Source organism: Gallinula chloropus (assembly GCF_964237585.1).
Source record: "Gallinula chloropus genome assembly, chromosome: 3".
In the NCBI taxonomy this organism is placed as follows: domain Eukaryota; kingdom Metazoa; phylum Chordata; class Aves; order Gruiformes; family Rallidae; genus Gallinula; species Gallinula chloropus.
In genome coordinates, this window is record NC_140087.1 from 18,681,853 (window position 1) to 18,701,879 (window position 20,027).

Consider the following 20,027-nt stretch of genomic DNA (forward strand, 5'->3'; position numbering starts at 1 on the left):
TAAAGTCATAGTGGAACCCAGGGGAAAACCTGAGCTCTCCCAAGGTGAGCAGTCAATTTGCCCTAGTTCTCAGCGGGACCAGGCTGTTATCCCAAGTTTGTGAGTCATGTGCTGTCGTTGAAACTCTGTGATTACTCCTTTGCCATCCTTCGATGCTGACTTTGACAAAATATTGGGTTTTAAATATAAGTTTCATCCTCTTCAGTATGCATGAAACTATGGCATGTACACCACTAAAACTTGCTCATGGTGGCAAACTCTGGAGATAGTGAGCAAACCAGAATAAACAGACAAGCTCTCTTGCTCCACTAGCATAGCATGTCATCTTTATTTTTCACCCCTCACACCAGTCTACTTTTTATAATGGGATCAAACAGCAATTAGTGCAGACACCTCCTTGCAACTCATTATGTTTCATTATTTTCATATAAACTGAAAAATTATTATCAAAAGTAATCTTCAATCAAGTGCCTAGCATGCTGAAACAATTGGCTGCCCTTTCAGTATTAAGCTGATATGCCACCTGGAAGCTTTGCACTTCTAGAAGTGGAGATATTTATTTAGTTTTATTTTATTTGTTTGTATTATTGTAACAGCAGATAATTTTCTTGATTAATATGTCACTGGCCTGCAACTGTTTGCTTTTTCTCCTTTGGTTGTATAAGGACTGGTTGTTACATATATCACTCATAGCTCTTACTGTCCTTCCGTCATCACTCCCAGTGCAAGTTTCCTGGCTCTCCAAGAAGCAAAATGAATCTCTATAGTGTTGATACATAAAAAAGAACAGTCCTTAACACGTCGCTTTTTTCCCTCTTCCTGTCCCACAAGTGGGACTCCAGACTGCTGTTTGCTGCTGTCTACAAATGCCTTCATGCCCCCTTCCAGAGTTTCTTGGAATTTTTAATCTTTTATAAATATGAAAAGAAAAATATACATTATTTGATCTCCACCAGGCCACTAAGGCATGTGATGACCTCACAGCAGAGAAGCTGCAATTTTTCTGCATAAGCTACAGTCAGTTAACACCTCTACTTAGGAGAGCTAATGCCTTGTTGTGCCACAGATGTGCCATCATAGTTCTTAGCAGTGTGTGTTAATTCCTTAGTATTTACTTGCAGCTTTGCAGTATTCCATTATTTACAGTGTTAAAAGATACCAAACTCATTGGCTCAAAACGTTTGTGATTGCACTGACCGCAGTGGCATATGGTAAATGTATATTTGAGTGAGTACCATGCACTGAACTGACTCCGTGACCTTGCTCAGCTGTGCACCATACCCTACTGTCACAATACCTCGTTGTTATGGCTGAGTGCTATGGGATGTACAGGAAGAAAGCAACTTAGTCCAAGCCAAGATACTGTCGTCTTCACCGGGGTCTTGCCTCGTATACAGGCAGAATAGTGTACCGCTTTATCTAGGGCTTCCAGGAAAGGAAGTTTAAGCACAAAATGACAATGCCCTGCTCAGTTTTGAACGGCAGCTCCATGGCATAAGGGAGGTTCTCTCATCCGAGGGCTGCTCATGTCATCTTTGTATTTCACAGTAGAACTCTGCCAGCTTCCCTGAAAGAGAAACGTCTATGCTTTGCCGAGGAGATTTGCTCTGAGGAGCAGTCGTGGTTATTGCAGACAAGTAAATAAATCCAAGGTGCTGGGCAGCTGGGGTATCACTGGTGGTCAGTTCTTAACTGTTGTGAGGATAAGATATGTATCAGAGAAATGTGTCTTGGTTGAAGCACAGCTTTCTCCTTTGTTTATTGTTGATTTTTGTAGTATATGGGGAAAGAATTAGCAACTAATTTTTGTGTTATTGGAGGACCGGTTTTGGTTAGGCTGGTATGTGTTATTCTGCGTCTTTGTGCTGTCAGTAAAGTTCACTGCTCTTGGTTTGAAACCCTTTCCTGGAACGTGTAAGACTTTGGAGCAGCTGTTTGAACAAAATAGGAGCTTCATCTGGGAAGAACTGCTCTATTAAATTAGCAGCTGTAAATGACACACCACAGTGAATAGAAGTAAATTTATTTTCTGCTGGCTTTCTTCCATTTTCCCCCCACCTGCCATCTTTTCTCGTACCCCAGAAGCCCTTCAGGAGAGAAACTGCTCCTGGATCTTAACTTGCTTGAGTAAGATCGAATGAGGTCACATTTTATTCACATCAACAATAACGAGGATTACGGCTGTAATATCAAAGCTATCCTTGCCTGTTACACCGTCCTGTGTATCTCCCATCATCGCTTGAGTTCTGTACCTTGGTTTACAATATAGACTCCCTTTATAGGGAAGAAGTGCTGCTGCTGAGTGCTCTCCTGCACTAATGAATTGAAATATTAAAATGGATGTGATCAAATGCAATTTCAGTTGGCTCAGGCTTTGTCATGAGATCCTTTTGTGGAGCAGTACCTGTATTTATCACCTTTAGCTTGACATGTACAAAGCTCCAAGTAAAATTTGGCTCCAAGTAAAATATGTTGGGGTTTTCTTTGCAATTAGCATTTTTTTACTGTTGCTCCTGTAGATAATGGCAGTGGGGATTTTATACCACTTGTTCCTGTGACCATAAAATATTACACAAAGATCTAAATTGAATCAAAATAGGTAAACTTACTTTTAATGTAAAAAAATTTGGTAAAATAGGACAAGAGAGGGAAAAGAGGGAGTAAAAAAAGTGTCTTTGAATGGTTCTTTCCCATCTGTGACCTGTAATAGGTCACTGGCAAGTCATCACACCTTGGTAAGTGGTGTATGCAATAGCCTGTCTTGGTAGAGGTTTTAGTTGTAATTTCCTTGGCAAGGACAATGATATACGTTAAATAAAGATTCACAGCCCCCAGATTTTTGAGCAGTAGAAGTATTCTATTGCTTGGCTAAAAAAACCCCAGATTTTTATTTTTACAGATTTGAATTTATGAATAAAAATATGAAACTAATTTAAATGTATTACTCCAATGAGTAGTTTTATTATGATGTGTAGCCCTGCATACCGTCCTTTCTAAAAAACTGTAAAAAAACCTGCACCAAACAACCTTTTTAAAAGCACTTTTTTCATACTGTTAAAAGTTGAAATGCTGGAATATCCTCCTGCCCCTGATATTTATGGGGTGTATAAGTTAAAGGGATAGTTATTAAATATCGTCACAAGCCTCTTATTGGAAAAAAGCTAATGGAATGGTAGCATGGCATGAGTGCCTGAACCTGCCGCCTGTGGTATGCTGCACGGGAGAATAAATGGCTTTCAGTCATGTAAACTAGTCACAGACATTCAGATCCTTTCAACTCTAATAAGAAATGCACACTTACTTTAAATGGTAAGTGACTAAGCATATAAATGTCTTGATCAAGTCATCAGGAAAAAAAAAATGAAAAGGGGTTTTCTGTTTACATTTTGTTATTTCTGTCTGAAATCTCTATTCTAGCCTCTGCGTCTTTGCTTTGTAATGTTCCCTGCTGAGAAGGACAGACTGGAAACACAGTAGGGATCTTTGCCTTTTAAGTTGCTCTTTGCTTTGCAGAGGACTGCGAGCTGGAAGACCTAGCGTATTTGTCCAGTGTTTTGCTCGGTATGAGAGGAACATGACTATTTAAGAAAGGCAGGAAACTATTATTTGGTAATTTTAGCTACATTTCAATTGCAAGTACTGAAAGAGCAGACAAAAGTTTAAATATATGTCTTAACCTACACGCATACAAATCAGTTCAGCTTTTGTGCTCTTTGTCTTTGGTCAGGAAATTCTGAAACAATCTTGAATGAAGGTGTAAAAGGATAGCTCTGAGTTAAATTTGGCACAACTATGAATGCACAGGTTATGTTTATCCAAGGCATTTCTCCAAAATTCTTTCTGTCTTCTTTTCTAAATAGCATCTATAACAGCTGCTGTAGTAGAATTAAACTATAGCGTGTTTTACAAGGAGTCCTAGATTTTCTTCTAATGCAAACTCGTGCCTCTTTGTCAAAGTCGAAGGACACATGCTTTGCATGCTAATTTTCTCTGCCAGGTAATTTAGATTCCATCCACTGTTTTTTTCAGCATAACAAACTCTAAATGTTATGGTGATTTCTGTCCTTTAGGCATATTTTCCTTTAGAAGTTAGTATATGGATAGAGAGACATAGAGGGCCAGAATTTCCTATCATTTTATACTGCTATGATCCATTGTTGATTCTCCTAATTCATCAACTTTAATCTACCACTGTTTTAAGTTTTATGAGCATTTTCTTTCTTTTGGTTGTATGAAATTATCAGGTTAGGAAAAGTCATGTTGCTGTAGCTACACTGTGGGTCCAGTCCAAAGGCTATTGTAGCCAAAGACAGTCGTCATTGACTTCAGTGAGATTTGGATAAAGCTCATTGTTTTCATGCTCTTTCCATCACTGCAGTACCAGACAACTTAAATAACTGTTCTAAATATCAGTGTCTTTGGATACTTTGCATTTCTGTTCTGAGAAAATATCCAAGCAAATACAAATATAACCAAAGTAAATTCTCCCTCTCTGAATTCAGAATGACTATTTAACTAGCTTTAACACTAAGTTTCACTCATCCGTTTTCTTTGCATACAGGTGGTGGCTTAAGAAGGTTAGACTGTTAGAGTTGGAAAAAAAGAATAAAATAATGTGGCTGAAAAAGCCTCTCCTTTATTAGAAAGTTCTGGAGGACTTTTGTGTTCTGTTTCCCATGTTGACAATGTTTGTAAGTTTGCCCAATGCTGAAATTGAGCTTTAATCTGTTCCCAGTTTCTGCACAGTCTGATACCCATTCCCCTCTTCCTCATTCCCTACAACTCTCATAGTTTATCCATTCTTAAGCTGGCTGTCTAGGTTGCAGTTCTCTGCTTGTGTCATTGTAGGTGTGTTTTATGGGTGTTTCCTCTTTGGGAACTGTGTCAATAGCTGAAAAATGTATTTTTACATATCATATATTTTGGAACACAGCATATGTTTATACTTCCATGTGTTCACAGCAGTCAAACCAAAATATGAAAAGATTTTATATGAGTATTTGCCATTATCTACTTTTTAACTTTCCCTTGAAAGTTATATTAAATTAATTTCAGCCTAGCTGTCTCTCTCCATGAAACTGGAAAAAACAATTATACAGCTTACATTGTCTGCCCTCCTCATCTTTCTGCTTGTTCCTACCAGCATCCTCTGTCCAACAAGTGTTCATGCCTCATTCTTTCCTCAGGGTGAGGGCTTTACCAGTGGGTTACAGCTTCTTTGGGTTTCTCAGATCAGGGAAGACTAAACTTTGCTCCATTCATTTGAAATCATCAAGTTTGAATTCCAGAAACACTTCAGTGGCTTTAGAGCAGAGCTTCTCCAGACTCTTTTCCCCTAGTTTAGGCCTACTGCAGGCATCCAGCTGTTCAACACCATTATTGTACTCTTCTTTGGTGAAAAGCAGATGCTTGTTGTATTTCTGTTGCCCTCTGTGTTAAAATACTGTGCTGCCAACTGCTGAGGTATTTGTAGTTTATGTTTGAACACATGAAAATGTCACAAAATCATAACGGCATCAATTGAAGAAAAAGAAATTGTGAGCATAGGATCTTGCTTGCACCAGCATAACAGAATTGGGTAGTTTAGAGGTTTAAGGGAATGTGTACCTCACATGGCAGACGAAAATTAGCAGTCCATGGAAATCTAAAGCTCAATTTGTTTTGTTCTACCTTAGCTTGTGGCCGTGGGTTCTACAAATCCTCCTCACAAGATCTGCAGTGCTCCCGCTGCCCTACTCACAGCTTCTCTGACAAGGAAGGATCTTCAAGATGTGACTGTGAAGATAGCTATTATAGAGCACCTTCTGATCCACCATATGTCGCATGCACAAGTGAGTCAGTCATGAATTTAATAGTAAAGGACATTGCTTAACCAACCAGGTGCAGCCACTTGTAGCTAGCGGTTTCGGTTGGCTTTTCCTGTATTTGAAAAGTACATTTACAACAGTAAATGAAATTGAAAGGCAGAGGGGAAAAAACATTGACATTGAATATAGAATCAGCATAAATATAATTTTCATGTTTGCTTGGTATAACCTTGGAAAACACTGCATGTTGGGTAAGCATGTAACTCATTGTAAGAGATAGAATACAGGCGCAGTTTTCCCATGGATGTAAAATTGTTGCAGGCAACGTGCTTTACATGATATAATACCAAAATGAATAAAACAAAAAATTAAAAGTAACCTCTGTGGATCTGAGCTTCAATTGAACTGTAATTGGATCTGTTTTAACTTTCTAACTGCAAATAAAGTAGCCTACACAGATTGGTGGTTCAAATAGTGGAAGTCTCCTAAATCCAAAGCAACACTGAATATCTCTGTTAATCGTATCAGAGCTGATAATGAAGGACTAGATGCAGTCAGTGCAGTACGTTTAGAACAAGCAAACAAATGCCATACTTGGGAAAACTATAAAAGGCAACCTTTAAGGTACATTAACCAATCCTTTTAATTGCACAGAAGAGAAACAGCTAAAGTCAGTTGCAGTAAATATACAGACAATTGTTATTCTGATGCCTTAATGGAAAATAAACAAAGCTCTTGCCAAGTGAGTTCAAGGAAGCTTTTATGCAGCTTGTACTAAAAATAATGAAATGTTTATGTGAAGAAAAATGCTTCAACTATTTTCTGTCTTGGTAATTAAAATGCTCGCTACATGTCCCACTGTGGTTCTGTGCAATTACCTTGGGCTTTTTTGTGCGTTACCTAGGACCTCCGTCCGCACCACAGAACCTCATTTTCAATATCAACCAGACTACCGTGAGTTTGGAGTGGAGTCCTCCTGCTGACAACGGGGGAAGAAATGATGTGACCTACCGCATTTTGTGCAAGAGGTGCAGCTGGGAGCAGGGCGAATGTGTTCCCTGTGGGAGTAACATTGGATATATGCCCCAGCAAACTGGATTAGTAGATAACTATGTCACTGTCATGGACCTTCTAGCTCATGCTAACTACACGTTTGAAGTTGAAGCTGTGAATGGGGTTTCTGACTTGAGTCGTTCCCAGAGGCTTTTTGCAGCTGTCAGTATTACCACCGGTCAAGCAGGTAAGTTTTCATCACTTATGAATCTCAAGACTGTGAGACTGAGAGAAATTGGGAACATGCAAACTACAGATGCAGTAAATCAGGAGCATGCTTGGTGTGTTCTGGCTCATTAATCTCTTCACCTCACCAACTAGTTGAGCTAATACTGTTTCATGATAACTTTCCAGTGTCTTGGTCTCAGGATTGCTTTCAGAAAGCGTTCATGAAAGACTTAAAGAAGACAGGTATTTTTATTATTAAAAAAATTTTCTTAACTCTGCAACTTTTTTTTTTCCTTACATCATTGTAGGTTGTTCCCTAGTATTTTAAGATTAAAAAAGCTGAAGTGACAGTCCTGTGCAGGTTTCCTTTCTCAATTTTTTAAACCTGTATGGGATTCCTGAGTCACTGGGAGATGATTTGAGTATCTGATGGTGTTTTCAGTGTTAATGTTTTTCCTCAGGATAATGTTTCTAATTTATCTTATATTTCCAGATATTTGATTATGAGATTCAGTGAGAATGTGATGATTATTCTTTGTTTCTTCTACTTACCATAATCTGACAGGTGAAATGTCAGGGAAAATAAAATCAAACTAGCATATCACCCCAGGGGAAAAAAGGGCTTTAGTTGTCTGCATGCTGAGGGAAAATACATAAGTAAATAAATAAATAAAATATCTCATTTAGGTTTCTGAAATGAGAAGCTGCTTGTTTATAAAAAGTAATAGGCCTCTGAATCTACATAGTGCTCTGTGGGCTTTAACATAGGATAGTAAAACTAGCCTTTTATATATTTAACAAAAGATAGCAAACCAAACATTAATTGCAAGATCTGGCTTCTGAAAGAAATGCCTTAAAAGAAACTATGAAGTGAGTAACTGATGCTTGCTGTAAGAACAGCTGACTTCATACTTAGGTCTTGGAGGAAATTTTAATGATTGTGGTCAAGCTATGCTTTTGCAGTGTTGTAGAAATGATCCCCAACAGTAATGCTTTGAACTGATGACAAACTCACTGTACAGGAGCAATGAACAAATAGAAAATAAAACCTGTAGCTATTTTGCAGTTTAAAGATGGTCATATCAAAAAAAAAAAAAAAAAAAAAGAAGAAAGAAAAGTATTACAAAACCCTCCCCACGAACTTATGATGGTTTGTATAGTTGTTAAAGTTAGGCAGGAATATTTATGGGTTGTTTAATTTTCCCATAGTGCTTTCCTGGATACCAAATGCACATTTTATATTATTTTGGAACCATCCGTGTGACTGAAAGCATTGGTCTCTGTGCTCATTCAGTTCTTGGGGTTTATGATGAGATTTTGAGCACAGAGGACTTACCCTTAAACTATTTTTGCGTCACAGATTGTATTATTTCGGCACTTTGATTTTTCATCTTTAAAATAATTCCCTATAATTCTTCAAACATGCACAGGTGGACAGTGTTCTGCTCTCTGTAGATGTCTGTACAGAACTACCACATGAGGAAGAAGTTTTGGACTTTTTCCCATTTAGCTAAATCAAATTGGCTTTACTTTATGTGTTTTGATAGTTCAGTGGCCCAGAGGGTAAAGAAAGAGACAGTGCAATTTGGTGGCTAGTATCACATCTCAGGGAAATGAAAAGGCCTTTATCAGAAGTTTCTTCTGTTACCCCAAAGATCATTCATTACAGTTTATTTTCTTGTATTCTCATAGTCACAAATTTATAGGGCTTTTCAGCCAGAAGATATAATATGGTTATCTCACCTTAGCTGTGATGCAAGCTGTGCAATTTTATGGAATGATTCTCACATCAAGACTAGAGATTTTAGTGGAACTATAGCTTGCATAGATACTAGAGACAACATCTAGATTTTACCTAGTGATTTCAAGTAATGGAAAAACCTCCGTCTTCCTAGATACATCTTGTAAGAATATGTAGGAGGAAGCAGGAGACCTGAGTCTGTTCCTTCCCTGCTCTCCAGTTTGCTGTGGGATTATGCACAGGCAAGCATTTCCCAGTGCTACAGAATCTGACACTGACTGTTGAGAGAAAGGGTACTCGTACAACTGATGCTTTGTCTGTTTAGCACTTCTGAATGTAAGGATTTAAAAGCTTGCAATTGGGGATCTAAAATGAATATATATAGAAAACATATCGGGGAGGGGAAGAAGATGTTTTAAACTCTCTTTGTTGCAGTTTTCACCATCTGTAAAATGAAGATAACCCTTACCTTTCCTTACCGAGCTCCTCAAGATTTTCTGATTAAAAGTTCCATGTAAATGCAGCATTTTTTTGCACCCAAATTACTGAATTCATGTTAAAGAAAATGCAGTCGTTCAGAACAAATGCATTCACCAAAAGGAAACACCTCTTTTACATTATTTTTGCAACAGTATGTTTTGGATCCTAATACTGATTTCTTTGGTTTTTCGAGGAGGAAAATATTTTAGGTGGAACAGATTGATGACTATAATTGAACAGAAAGAGGCTGGTTGCTCAAAGGAGACTGTTATGCTTCTGTGCTCCTATTTTATTTTACCATGGAGAGAAAGAAAATGTTGGATTTATTTATAGCCAAGTAAACTAGGATTCATGCAGCTCTCATTTGTTACTGTGTGACTGTTCTATACTTTTGGCAAAAATGGCTTTTTCTGTGCCCATATTGCTTTTTATGTGTGTAAATGTGCCTAACTAAACCTTCTTCACATGTTATAATGCTAGCACAATAGGTGGCTATATATAATTACTGGGTTCACCAGTTGCTCAGAGGCTTGCAGTGAGATTTTCCCTTTGTAGTTTCAGTTTAATTGAATTGATCCTTTGTGGCCATACTTGCAAAATTCAAATCATTGTGTAATGATAACAGGAAATTATTGATAAAAGAATGGGGTTATGGAATATATTCAGTGTTTCTTCACCCACATATAACGAGCTTCTGATGAGACAAAGAGCAGAAAAGAACCAGGTGGTTGATAAAAAACTATTTGTATTTGTGGAAATAACACAATAAAATGACTGCAAGTGGGTAGGCAGCATTTCACTTTGCTCACAGATATATACATATGACACATCGCTATTCATTCCTTGTGTTAAAAAGACTTTGTGACTAGGCTATCAGTTGTCATATGGCATATTTTTTATGCTGCAGCCAAGAACCATGAGGCTTTTTGTATTGCTTTGTTTTGTTTTTTGACAAAAGCATGAAAGAACTGAGCAGGAATCAGAGGTAAAAGATTAAGTGCACTAGGTCCCCCAGGAATAAACCATCTTGTTTCATATCTTGCCTATCCAGTGTCATATAAAGAATACAGGATGTCATCCCAGTATTGCAAGCTGATCTATGTGAACCCCTGCATCCTTGTAGAATTCAGATTTAAATGTGACTAAGCCCCAGTTACAATAGGTGAATGTACTGAAGAGCTGCAGCTGGCAATCAGCTGACAAACACTACTTTTGCAAGCTTATTCAGTGGTTGTTTACCAAAGATAAAATTTACCACTTCCCTAATAAGACAGTCACCTTTAAGTGGGAGCAGTAGTTCCTTTTAATCCAACAAATTCCTTTCTAAATTTTATGGTTTTGTGTGTTGTGTCAAAAGACTGGTGGACTTGTGTAGGTTTCACAGCAGATGAATATTTTGCAGCTTTTGGCATTTATGCACTTAAAAAAAAAGTGTTTCAATAGCAAACGTAATTTCTCTGTTGACAGCTTTTGCAAATACAGTGTGTTTCTTTCTACATCCTTTTCTCTGCAATTTATCTGAATGGACACTGGACTGGTCTCTGATAAAGGGTGATATTCACCCAACATAGCCTCACTTTAAGACAATTTAGGGTAGGTTGGATGAAATCCAGCATTTGTCAGGGTTTGAGAAAATTTAAACGTCTGTCATGAGCTAGTTTGAGTTGTCTTTATAGTCTTTGGAAAGAAAAAAATCATATCCAAGGAGGCACTCATCATGCCTTATTACCCTAACCAAACATGACAAAAACCAGTTAAAATGTAATGCTAATACCTGTTCCTAAATGTACTCTCTGTTCGTACGCAGGGAGCACTTACTAATGCTCGCTGCTTCTTCACAGCAAGAGAAAGGTGCCCCACAGCACTCTTAGGTCATGCTGTGCCTTCAGATGTACTTAATACTGACAACTTGAAGTGGTTAAAAAACCTGGATTTACTTCCATAATCAAGTCCTACTCTTGAAAAACATTTTTCTTAGTAACAATTTATTTTGTATATGTTGATGTGCTTTTCCTTTTTTTTTTTAATGTCTGAAGTTCAATTTTCAGAACTTTTCCTACAAAAAACAGAACCCAAAAGTTACAGATTTTTTAAAAAAAAGGGAAACAATTTTTCAAAGTTGCATTATCCCAGCCACTTGAACAGAAAAAAACATGCTATTGAACAGCAAAATCATGCTGTTACATACTATAAAATCATGACTATTAGCAGTAGTACCATTGATTTACATGTCAAGAAGAAATGATTGTGTACATAAAGGAAACAAATCATCCCTTCCATAAAGCTGTGCAATGTGTTCTGCCTTTATTAATACTTCCTAAGTCTTTCTAAACAGAGGTGACTTTGCATTCTCCCCCTACTCTAAAATCTCTTCCTGTTGTTAGTGCTCATAATTTTTATTTTCTTTGTTTCTCATAGCATTTTCCCCAGCTCTCAATTATCTCTACACACTTTTTAAAGTCTCCACTTTCACAGTCTCTGCACTATTGACCATCTATTTGTTTCCTGTTTCCTGTCAGTCTCACTTAAGCTTGACTTCAGCAATAATCTGTCCCCCAACAGAGGCAACAATCAAGAAGATTTATGCCCGTGACTTTCCCAGTTGCTTTGACCTCATCATTCTAGTTCTACTCTCACTTCTCTCCTTTTCCCAGATCATTTTGATGTCTTCCCATTCTGCCCCAAGTTATTTTATCTACCTTCATCAACACCTTCCATTCAGTGTTCACTTCTAGTGATACGCAACAACTTATTACAAATAGCTTCAGTGTTAACTGAACACTTCTTCTATGTATTCCCATTTCAGTGGACTTCCCTTAGCTTCAGGTTTCACTTGCTACTTCCTGCTGGTGATTCTACTTTTGGAGCTGTGTTTCATCTTCTGACCTTCAACTGTAGATCAGCTTTCCCCCTGTATATATATTGGAATACAATGCTTCATGTAGAAAGAATTCCAATTATAAAAATAATGTTTTTCTTTTCTTTTTGCAAACCTATTAAGCTGGGAGAATTTTTATCTAAAAAGGCACTTTTTAAAATGAATATTCCCTAACTGCTTTTCATTAAGCTGCCATTTTTAGAAACATACATGTTAGGATGACTGTGCTTTGGGTTACCATTTTGCTTGGTTTATTTAATGGGAGCTACAAAGATGTTAATGTTTGTTATTAATAATATTTAAGATACATATTAATCTGGTTTACCTTTTTTCTAGACCAGTAGATAGACCATATAGTTCTGTAAATTGTTCTGCACTCCATGGCCACCAACTGAAAAGGGTAAAGCTAGACTAGAAATTAAGTACATGTGGTAGTTATTATTCTTCTAGTTTTTTACATGTCTTTTCAGTACATTTAAAAATGGATTGGGTTATTTGTGTGGAGCTAAACTGCTTATCGATCTGTAATCACATTACCCTGGACTAATATTACAGATATTTTACAGGAGGCGGTAACTGAATTTATGCCTGAATTAAACTGATGGATAAAAACTTGATAAGAATTCCAGTCTTCCTCTGGCAAATGCCATCAGATCAGGGAAAGCAGTTTGTGTTCATTCACTGATTTTATCAGGTCATATGTAATGTAGTGAAATCCACAAGGTTACAGAGATACTGTAGAATCGCTAGGTTGGGGTGTTATTGTAAGATTGCTAAATGTTAAATTTCTTGTAGGAATTCATAAAGGCCTCATCTATACAGGATATAACGTGTTATGGCATATATGATATTTGACAGTTTTGATAATATTTTATATACATATACAGAATACATATATCAAAATTTGAAATGAAATGCTATGTTTTATAAGAAAACTTATCACAGAATAGCCGAATGGTAGTAAATTTTTTTCCTAATATTTAATTCTAGTTTGCTCTACTATTTTTCATTGAAAGATAAGAGAAAGCAAGAAAGCAGATGTTAGCTGTTTTGCTTAGGGTCTGATCCTGCACCGCTGAAGTCAATGGAAGTTTTGTCATTGACTTCAATAGGAGCAGGATTTGAACCTTATGCTCTATCAGAACACACAGGAACCAAAGCAATGGGCACTCTGTCATCCTGAAAGGAAACTTTAATTTCATATCACATTTTGATTCTGACTTTAGCAGGTTTTTCCACATCAGTTTGTGACTGAATGTAATCTGAGTTTTTTAATGATTCTTTTTTTTGTTATACTAAAAATATGATTTTTTCCCCCAGAACTCTTGACAGTCCAATTTTATCATAGAAGCTTTTTTAGAAATAGTTGTAGTCATTTTTGCTCAGAAATTAAGTAAGTTTTTCTGGTAGAATCCATGTGAAATTTACAATATTTAAAAACAAAAATAGGGGGAAGTTACACTCCAGTGTAGCTACATGAAGACAAAGTGAAGTTTCAACTTCACAGAACCAAAGCTCTGAATTAGAAATGGTCAGAATAAGCTTCTATGTATGTTAAATGTTTGGTAGCAACCTGCTAGGAGAAGCATGGCAGTCACAGGACTGTTAACTTTCCCATGCACTGGGTTGTTGAAAGGCCTGTTCTGAATCTGCCATAGAATTTTTCAATGACATCTTCTGTTTGGTTGGTTGAGTTTCCTGTTCCTTATTTGTACATAGTAACACCACATAGCTGGGTGCATAAAAGCACAAGGAAGATTAGTGTTTCAGTATTTACAAAACAGATTTTAACTCCTTCATTGAATAAAATTGTGAAATACTGATGTCATTAGGACAGAATAATACATACTATTTGAATTAATCTACTGCCAAAATCTACTGTTGTTATGAGTTCTGAGATCTTACTTCAGTATACTGTAATTTATTATTAAGGTGTTTCTTTTTATTGTTATTTTGCCTAGAAAGAAGAAAATTTAAAAAAAGAAAAAAAGTATGATTGTATTTGTAGCAAAGTAAGACACTAATTTTTTTTGCCCCTGAATTTCCAAACATGCAATGGCTTGTTTCAGACCTTTTGAAGAATTCAAATGTCGTCGTTAGAACAAACAAAACCCTCTAAGTGCACAGATGCTTTTTCGATAAACGAGCATCACTACTGAAAGGCACTATTGCAAGTGTATAAAAGTCACCAAATGTGAAATCTTAATTGAGGCTGTATGTAGTAAATTAAAAAATTCTTTAACTGTAACATCGCTATAAAGTGAAGCATCTGATGACAGCATGGCATGGAGCCAGCCTACTGTAATGACTCCTGTGGAAATCTTTAAAAGAGAGAAGATAGCTTATACAGGGAGAGGTAAAGACATTTCTCCATTAAGCTTAAATGATAGATGAGCTACACGTGCATCTACTGGACAGGAGAGTTTACTCATGCTAGTGCCTATTTAATACCTGGAAGACCTTCATGTTGAGTCTATCACATCTAGTGTACTTAGCATGCCAAAAATGCATTGCAGGAAGGAACAAAGAATGTTTCAAATCAGGAGCTTTCTTAGCTTCTTTAGCTTCAGTACACCACTTCAGGATAAAATTCAGTCCATAACTAACTGTCTAGAAAGAGATACCATGTAGATCTGTCCAGCATTTTAAGATAGTGTATATCCAGATTGTTTTATATGTGTACTCATAGATTCCACTGCTGCTTTTTTGGAACAGATCATATTTTATTCAGCTACTTATTTTTTTTATTTGCTTCATGTGCCAACAAGTCTGCATTTTTAGAAGGAAAAGTGGAGTTTTGGCTAAACGAGCCCTCAGGTGAAAAATACAAATCTTCCCCTTCTGGCAGTTCAGGGAATGTTAATGGCCTGCGAAGGAATTCTTGACTTCTGGCATGTAAGGGTGAAGATAGTCAAGACAGGTTGGGGAGTCGAGGTAAAATAAAAATCTGTGAAAAGCTGGGCTTGATCTTTCTGATGCTACTGGGTCTATAAGAAAGGGAGATATGGAATTATCTTCCGTAATAGCAGTAGCCATTGCTGACTTGTCCAGTATCATAGAATCATAGAATGTGTTAGGTTGGAAGGGACCTTTAAAGGACATCTAGTCCACCCCCCCTGCAGTAAGCAGGGACATCTTCACCAGATCAGGTTGCTCAGAGCCCTGTCAAGCCTGACCTTGAATATCACCAGGGATGGGGCCTCAACTGCCTTTCTGGGCAACCTCTTTCCAGTGATTTACCACTCCCATATTGAAGAACTTTTTCTTAATATCCAACTTAAATCTCCCCTTTTCTAGTTTAAAAACACTACCCCTCATCCTATTGCAACACTCCCCCATGAACAGTTCTTCCCCAGCTTTCTTACATGTACCTTTCAGATACTGGAAGGGTGTTATAAGGTCTCCCTGGAGCCTTCTCTTCTCCAAACTGAATAAGCCCAACTATCTCAGCCTATCTTCATAGGAATCAGAATAGTTTGGGTTGGAAGGGACCTCATCAGGTTCCAATCCCCCCTGCCATGGGCAGGCACACCTAGACCAGGCTGCGTAAGCCCCATCCAACCTCACCTTGAGCACCTCCAGGGAGACAGCATACACCACCTCCTTGGGAAACCTGTTCCAGTGCCTCACCACCTTTGTAGTGAAGAATTTTTTCCTAATATCCAATCTAAATCTATCCCCTTCCAATTTAAAACCAGAGAGGTGCTCCAGCCCTTTGATCATTTTTTGTGGCCCAATATGACAGCTCCGAGGATGGCAGTAGATTTTTCAGGTTCTGAAATAGTCCAGGTAATTAAGATACCTGGACAATTTTTGCCATCTCTGACATGTTGCTTTTTCTTCTGCTTTGCATGTGATAGAACCAGCGCTGACTCCATAGGGCATATTCCTAATTGAACAGCTATATCTACTACTCTTCAGTGTATGAATTGTTTTGTACAGTTTGTCATTTCTGTAGTCTTTCCCCATTATAGTCAAAACATATCATTGGATCTATTTCTGGCAGAAATTCTCAGGGCAATTTACTGAGGAAGCCATGGTTGAAGGCTGCAAATTGACAACAATAAAAGTGTTATCCTGAGTTCAATAGTTAATGTTAAGATAGGAGATGCTGATTATCTTTTTCTTTGCTTCGTTAGTGATGAATGGAAGCAAATTTGATGCAGACAGCAATCTGGTGGAATGATGCAGAGCTATCTATGAAAACATCTGTACTAATCCACCAATGCAGTAAATTATAGCTACAAGCAAAAGACATTGATCCAAGAGGATCATTAACAGCTTTAACCAACTGATCCAAGTAATAGGGTAAATGAGAGAACATTATCAAGATCTGATTTTTACAGCTGTCAACTACAATTGCTAAAACATGGTTACCACTTTTTCTCAATTTCACCATTTTATGACTTAAGTTTAGTATATTCTGTTGTAGGCAGCAACAAGGATCAATTAAGTGGTAAAATACGCAGGAAAAAATTGCCCAGCTATCATGCACTCCATTTACCAGGAGGTCAGGCACAAAGGGAGAGATAATTGCTGCAAGCCAGCAAAATTAATCGGGGATGAGCCAGAAAGGATGATGTATGTTCTGTGACAAAGTACGTGACAGAGATGTACGCATAAACCTGTAGCTGCTTGCCTTGTTGAGGACACAAGGACAAGAGAAGGAGACCTGTGAAAAACAATTAGCATGGCTTCAGAGTGAACAATTCTTAATTATCCATAACATGTCGACATCAGATAATTAGTGTCCCAATTTTTAACAATATTTGGTCATTAAGTACAGTAGAATAGGGAAGATCAAGAACAGAGCCATTTGTTTGAGCTAAGTGTTACATAACGGCGTCAGCATGCGAACATAAGTCAACTAAGTCATGCTCACGATAATGACACAGAAATCTTACTGTGTGACCAATATAAATGTCCTAATTTTGAGCTTATAACAAGCTGCATTTTGTGTTTCCATAAGGTAGTTTGTTTGTGATAGCAATCCACAAAATACACCAGGCTTTAATGACAGCTGTAGTTTAAACTCCCTAACTTGCTGGTTTTTTATCTCTACATTTAATTTTTCACAGCAGGCAGCACAAGTCATATGAATCAGGCCAATTTAGTACTTAAGCTGATTAAGAAAAGGTTCTTTTAAGCTCAATTTTCTAAACATACAACGCTACATGAGTGTGCTAAGTGTGTACAATTTTCTTTCAGCGCCTCTGTCCCTTGTCAGTAGTGTTTTGGCCACTTTTAACTTTGTTTGACAGACAGGTAGAAATCTTTAATTCCTACATGAAGTCAGCAGGCCGATGAAGACTTGTGCTTTACTGAGTGAGCAGACGCAAGAGAAGCCACTTGCCTAGAAACAGAGAAAATTGTAAGAGAAATTGTTCGCAGAAGTGCCGGTGTTGTTCTAATCTTAATGGAAGAAATCCTAGAAGTGAGAATGAGATGCTTCATATTTTGCTTCCATCTGGTTTCTGCCATAAACAGGCACAGAGAAAGGAAAAGGGAGGGATGTGCACACACACATGCATACATGCTGCTTAATCTCTTTTTAAAATTGCTTTCTTCTAGCATGTTAGTTTATCTTTCAGGATTTTTAAGCCAGATCTCAGTTCCTCTGAAATGAGTTTAAGACTCTAGGGATGAAGCTGTGCCATTGGGATTTTTAGCTTTATTTTTAAAGATGACCCTCCTAAACTTTTACCTACATTTCAACAGCTTCTTGTACACAATTATCTAATGAACTCAGAGTTAGCTCTCACATGTATGCATTAACAGTAGCAGACCCTTCTGTTTCTGTATCTACCATCTCATACCTGGTGATGGATCTATTTACCACCTCTCCTTTTGACCTTTTCTGTCTGTCTGTCATCTAAGGATTTCTCTTTTTTGAGTACCCATTTCCTAATGCATCACAGAGCGCTCATTTCTTTCCACAGCACCCAAGCTCCTTTCAGGCAGTAGCAGCTGAGTCAGCAGGCGAGATTCAGAGCTAGTAAACCCTGATGCTGATGTGGAGAAATGCCATTTACTTTGCTAAAGAGTCTATTTAAGTTCATAGAGCCTCTAATCATGGCTGTGAAATGAGGAATTGGATGTTAATATTTCAGAGCCAATAGTCTAATGATCTGTCTCAGTGGACCTCCTGTGGAATTATTCCAAATATTCCCTTGTGTAGCTGAGATCAAAATTTCACCCTTAGTTCTAATTTTTTGTATTGCAGCTTAGCTAGTAATGAAGAAGGAGAAGTGTCATTGGTCTATATTATGTAGAGTTAATCACATGAAGCATTTTAGGGCTAAACATTCTGCGCTCTGATGTTGGCATTAAACATTAGCGCTTAAATCTTCGGTGGATATTTACATTGTTGTAGTCCATGGAGATGGATAGGTTTCTTTAGGGAGTGATTTGGAACGGGAGCCAAATTTAGGAATCATGCATTGACTCGTCCTTAATTACAGAGGAAGCTTTAGATTACCTTCCCTATTTAGCCACCTAAATTAACTGCCAGAAGTTGATGACATGAATGCCCTCTTCCTCCCATCCCCACATATGCAAATGTTATTTTCTGCCACAATGTTAACATTAAATATTTACATGCTTATATTTATTTGCAAGAAAATACTAAACAAGCAAGCAGTTTAAAAAATAATTTCTTGTCTTGAGGATTTTAAAACTCCTTAAAAATAATTTGCTAGCTATATTAGTAATTCACGTTATTATGAATCTTTGAAGCCTTTTACCACTGAATGAATTAACTAAAGGTGTTTAGTGAGGCTATGCATATAAAAGTGTGTCCAAAGATAGGGATATTTCACTTGATTGTAGTTTATAGCATTAGTGTTGGAGTAAAAAATATTCTATGCTTTCTTTTTATTTTAATGCTAGTTAAGAGTTCCCATTAGGAGGGCTGCAGGTGCCTTACAGTTTATCTTGCCTACAATAATGCAGTGATGACCACTCCTCAGTGTTTTATACTTTTGTGTAAGCAATAAATTAACTCCACCATGCAGCAGCACAAAACAATTACAAACAGATAACCTTCAATGAGCAATAAATAGAGCAAGTGAACTCCTTCACCATACTCCTGGGAGCCATTTCTCAACCTTTGCCCTAACAGGTACCCCAGGCTCTCAGAATATTATCACATTCATGATGCTTTGGAGAGTAATCTCTAGATGCCAAAGAGGAAACTACTTTTCACACCTCTGCTGACTACAGCAGTGGTAAAGGATGGAAGCTGTTCTCTCAGTCAGACAAGTCTCATCGCATTTAGCAATCTATAGATCTAAATCAATAGCTCAAGCTCCACTTGGATACTAGCAAGCAATCAGGGAGACTCTAAAGAATTTTATGTGTGTTCCCTGTTTCCCAAAGCTATGCCTTACATAAAAGGGATCAGGGTCCTTCCCATGTTCCTGCCATGTCAGGGCTTGCACTTACAAAGTTAAATATCTCCCCAAACAGCATGCCCACGTTGAGACTGCCACAACTGTGTCCAGCTAGCTAATCATGCTGACTCATTAATGGTATGGACAAGCACGTGTTCATAAGTCATCCTCAATTCTAACATAGTTTACTAAGTTTACTGAGCTATAGTTACACATCTGGAAGACTATATAAAATTTGAATTCTTTGAAAAGATTGTAATAGTCTAATTGCAAAGTGAGAAAACTATGAAAAAAAAACCCAAACAAAACAAAACAGCACAAGTCCTTTTTCTGGGGGAAAATGCCACAACTGCCAACTGCAGCAAAGTTGGTGATGTACCATGCCTCTTTTCTTCACATGATGGTATAAACTTTTGTTAATATAGAATACTCCCTTGGCCTGGGAACAGGCTGACACCCAGCTGGTGTCATAAATTCTGATTTTTAAAGGGTTATGGTTTCCATTGCAC

At 37.5% G+C, this 20,027-nt stretch overlaps 1 protein-coding gene across 6 annotated transcripts in view; it reads left to right on the forward strand.

Annotated features, from left to right (window-relative positions):
- EPHA7 (EPH receptor A7) overlaps window positions 1-20,027 on the forward strand; it is a gene marked incomplete at its 3' end in the record, with an annotated part of 166,694 nt that overhangs the window by 50,451 nt on the left and 96,216 nt on the right. For all 6 annotated transcript variants that reach the window (XM_084261869.1, XM_084261874.1, XM_084261870.1 and 3 more), the window contains exons 4-5: window positions 5,676-5,831; window positions 6,712-7,047. In XM_084261869.1, coding sequence (XP_084117995.1) covers window positions 5,676-5,831; window positions 6,712-7,047 — 492 coding nt within the window. The remainder of the gene's footprint in view (window positions 1-5,675; window positions 5,832-6,711; window positions 7,048-20,027) is intronic.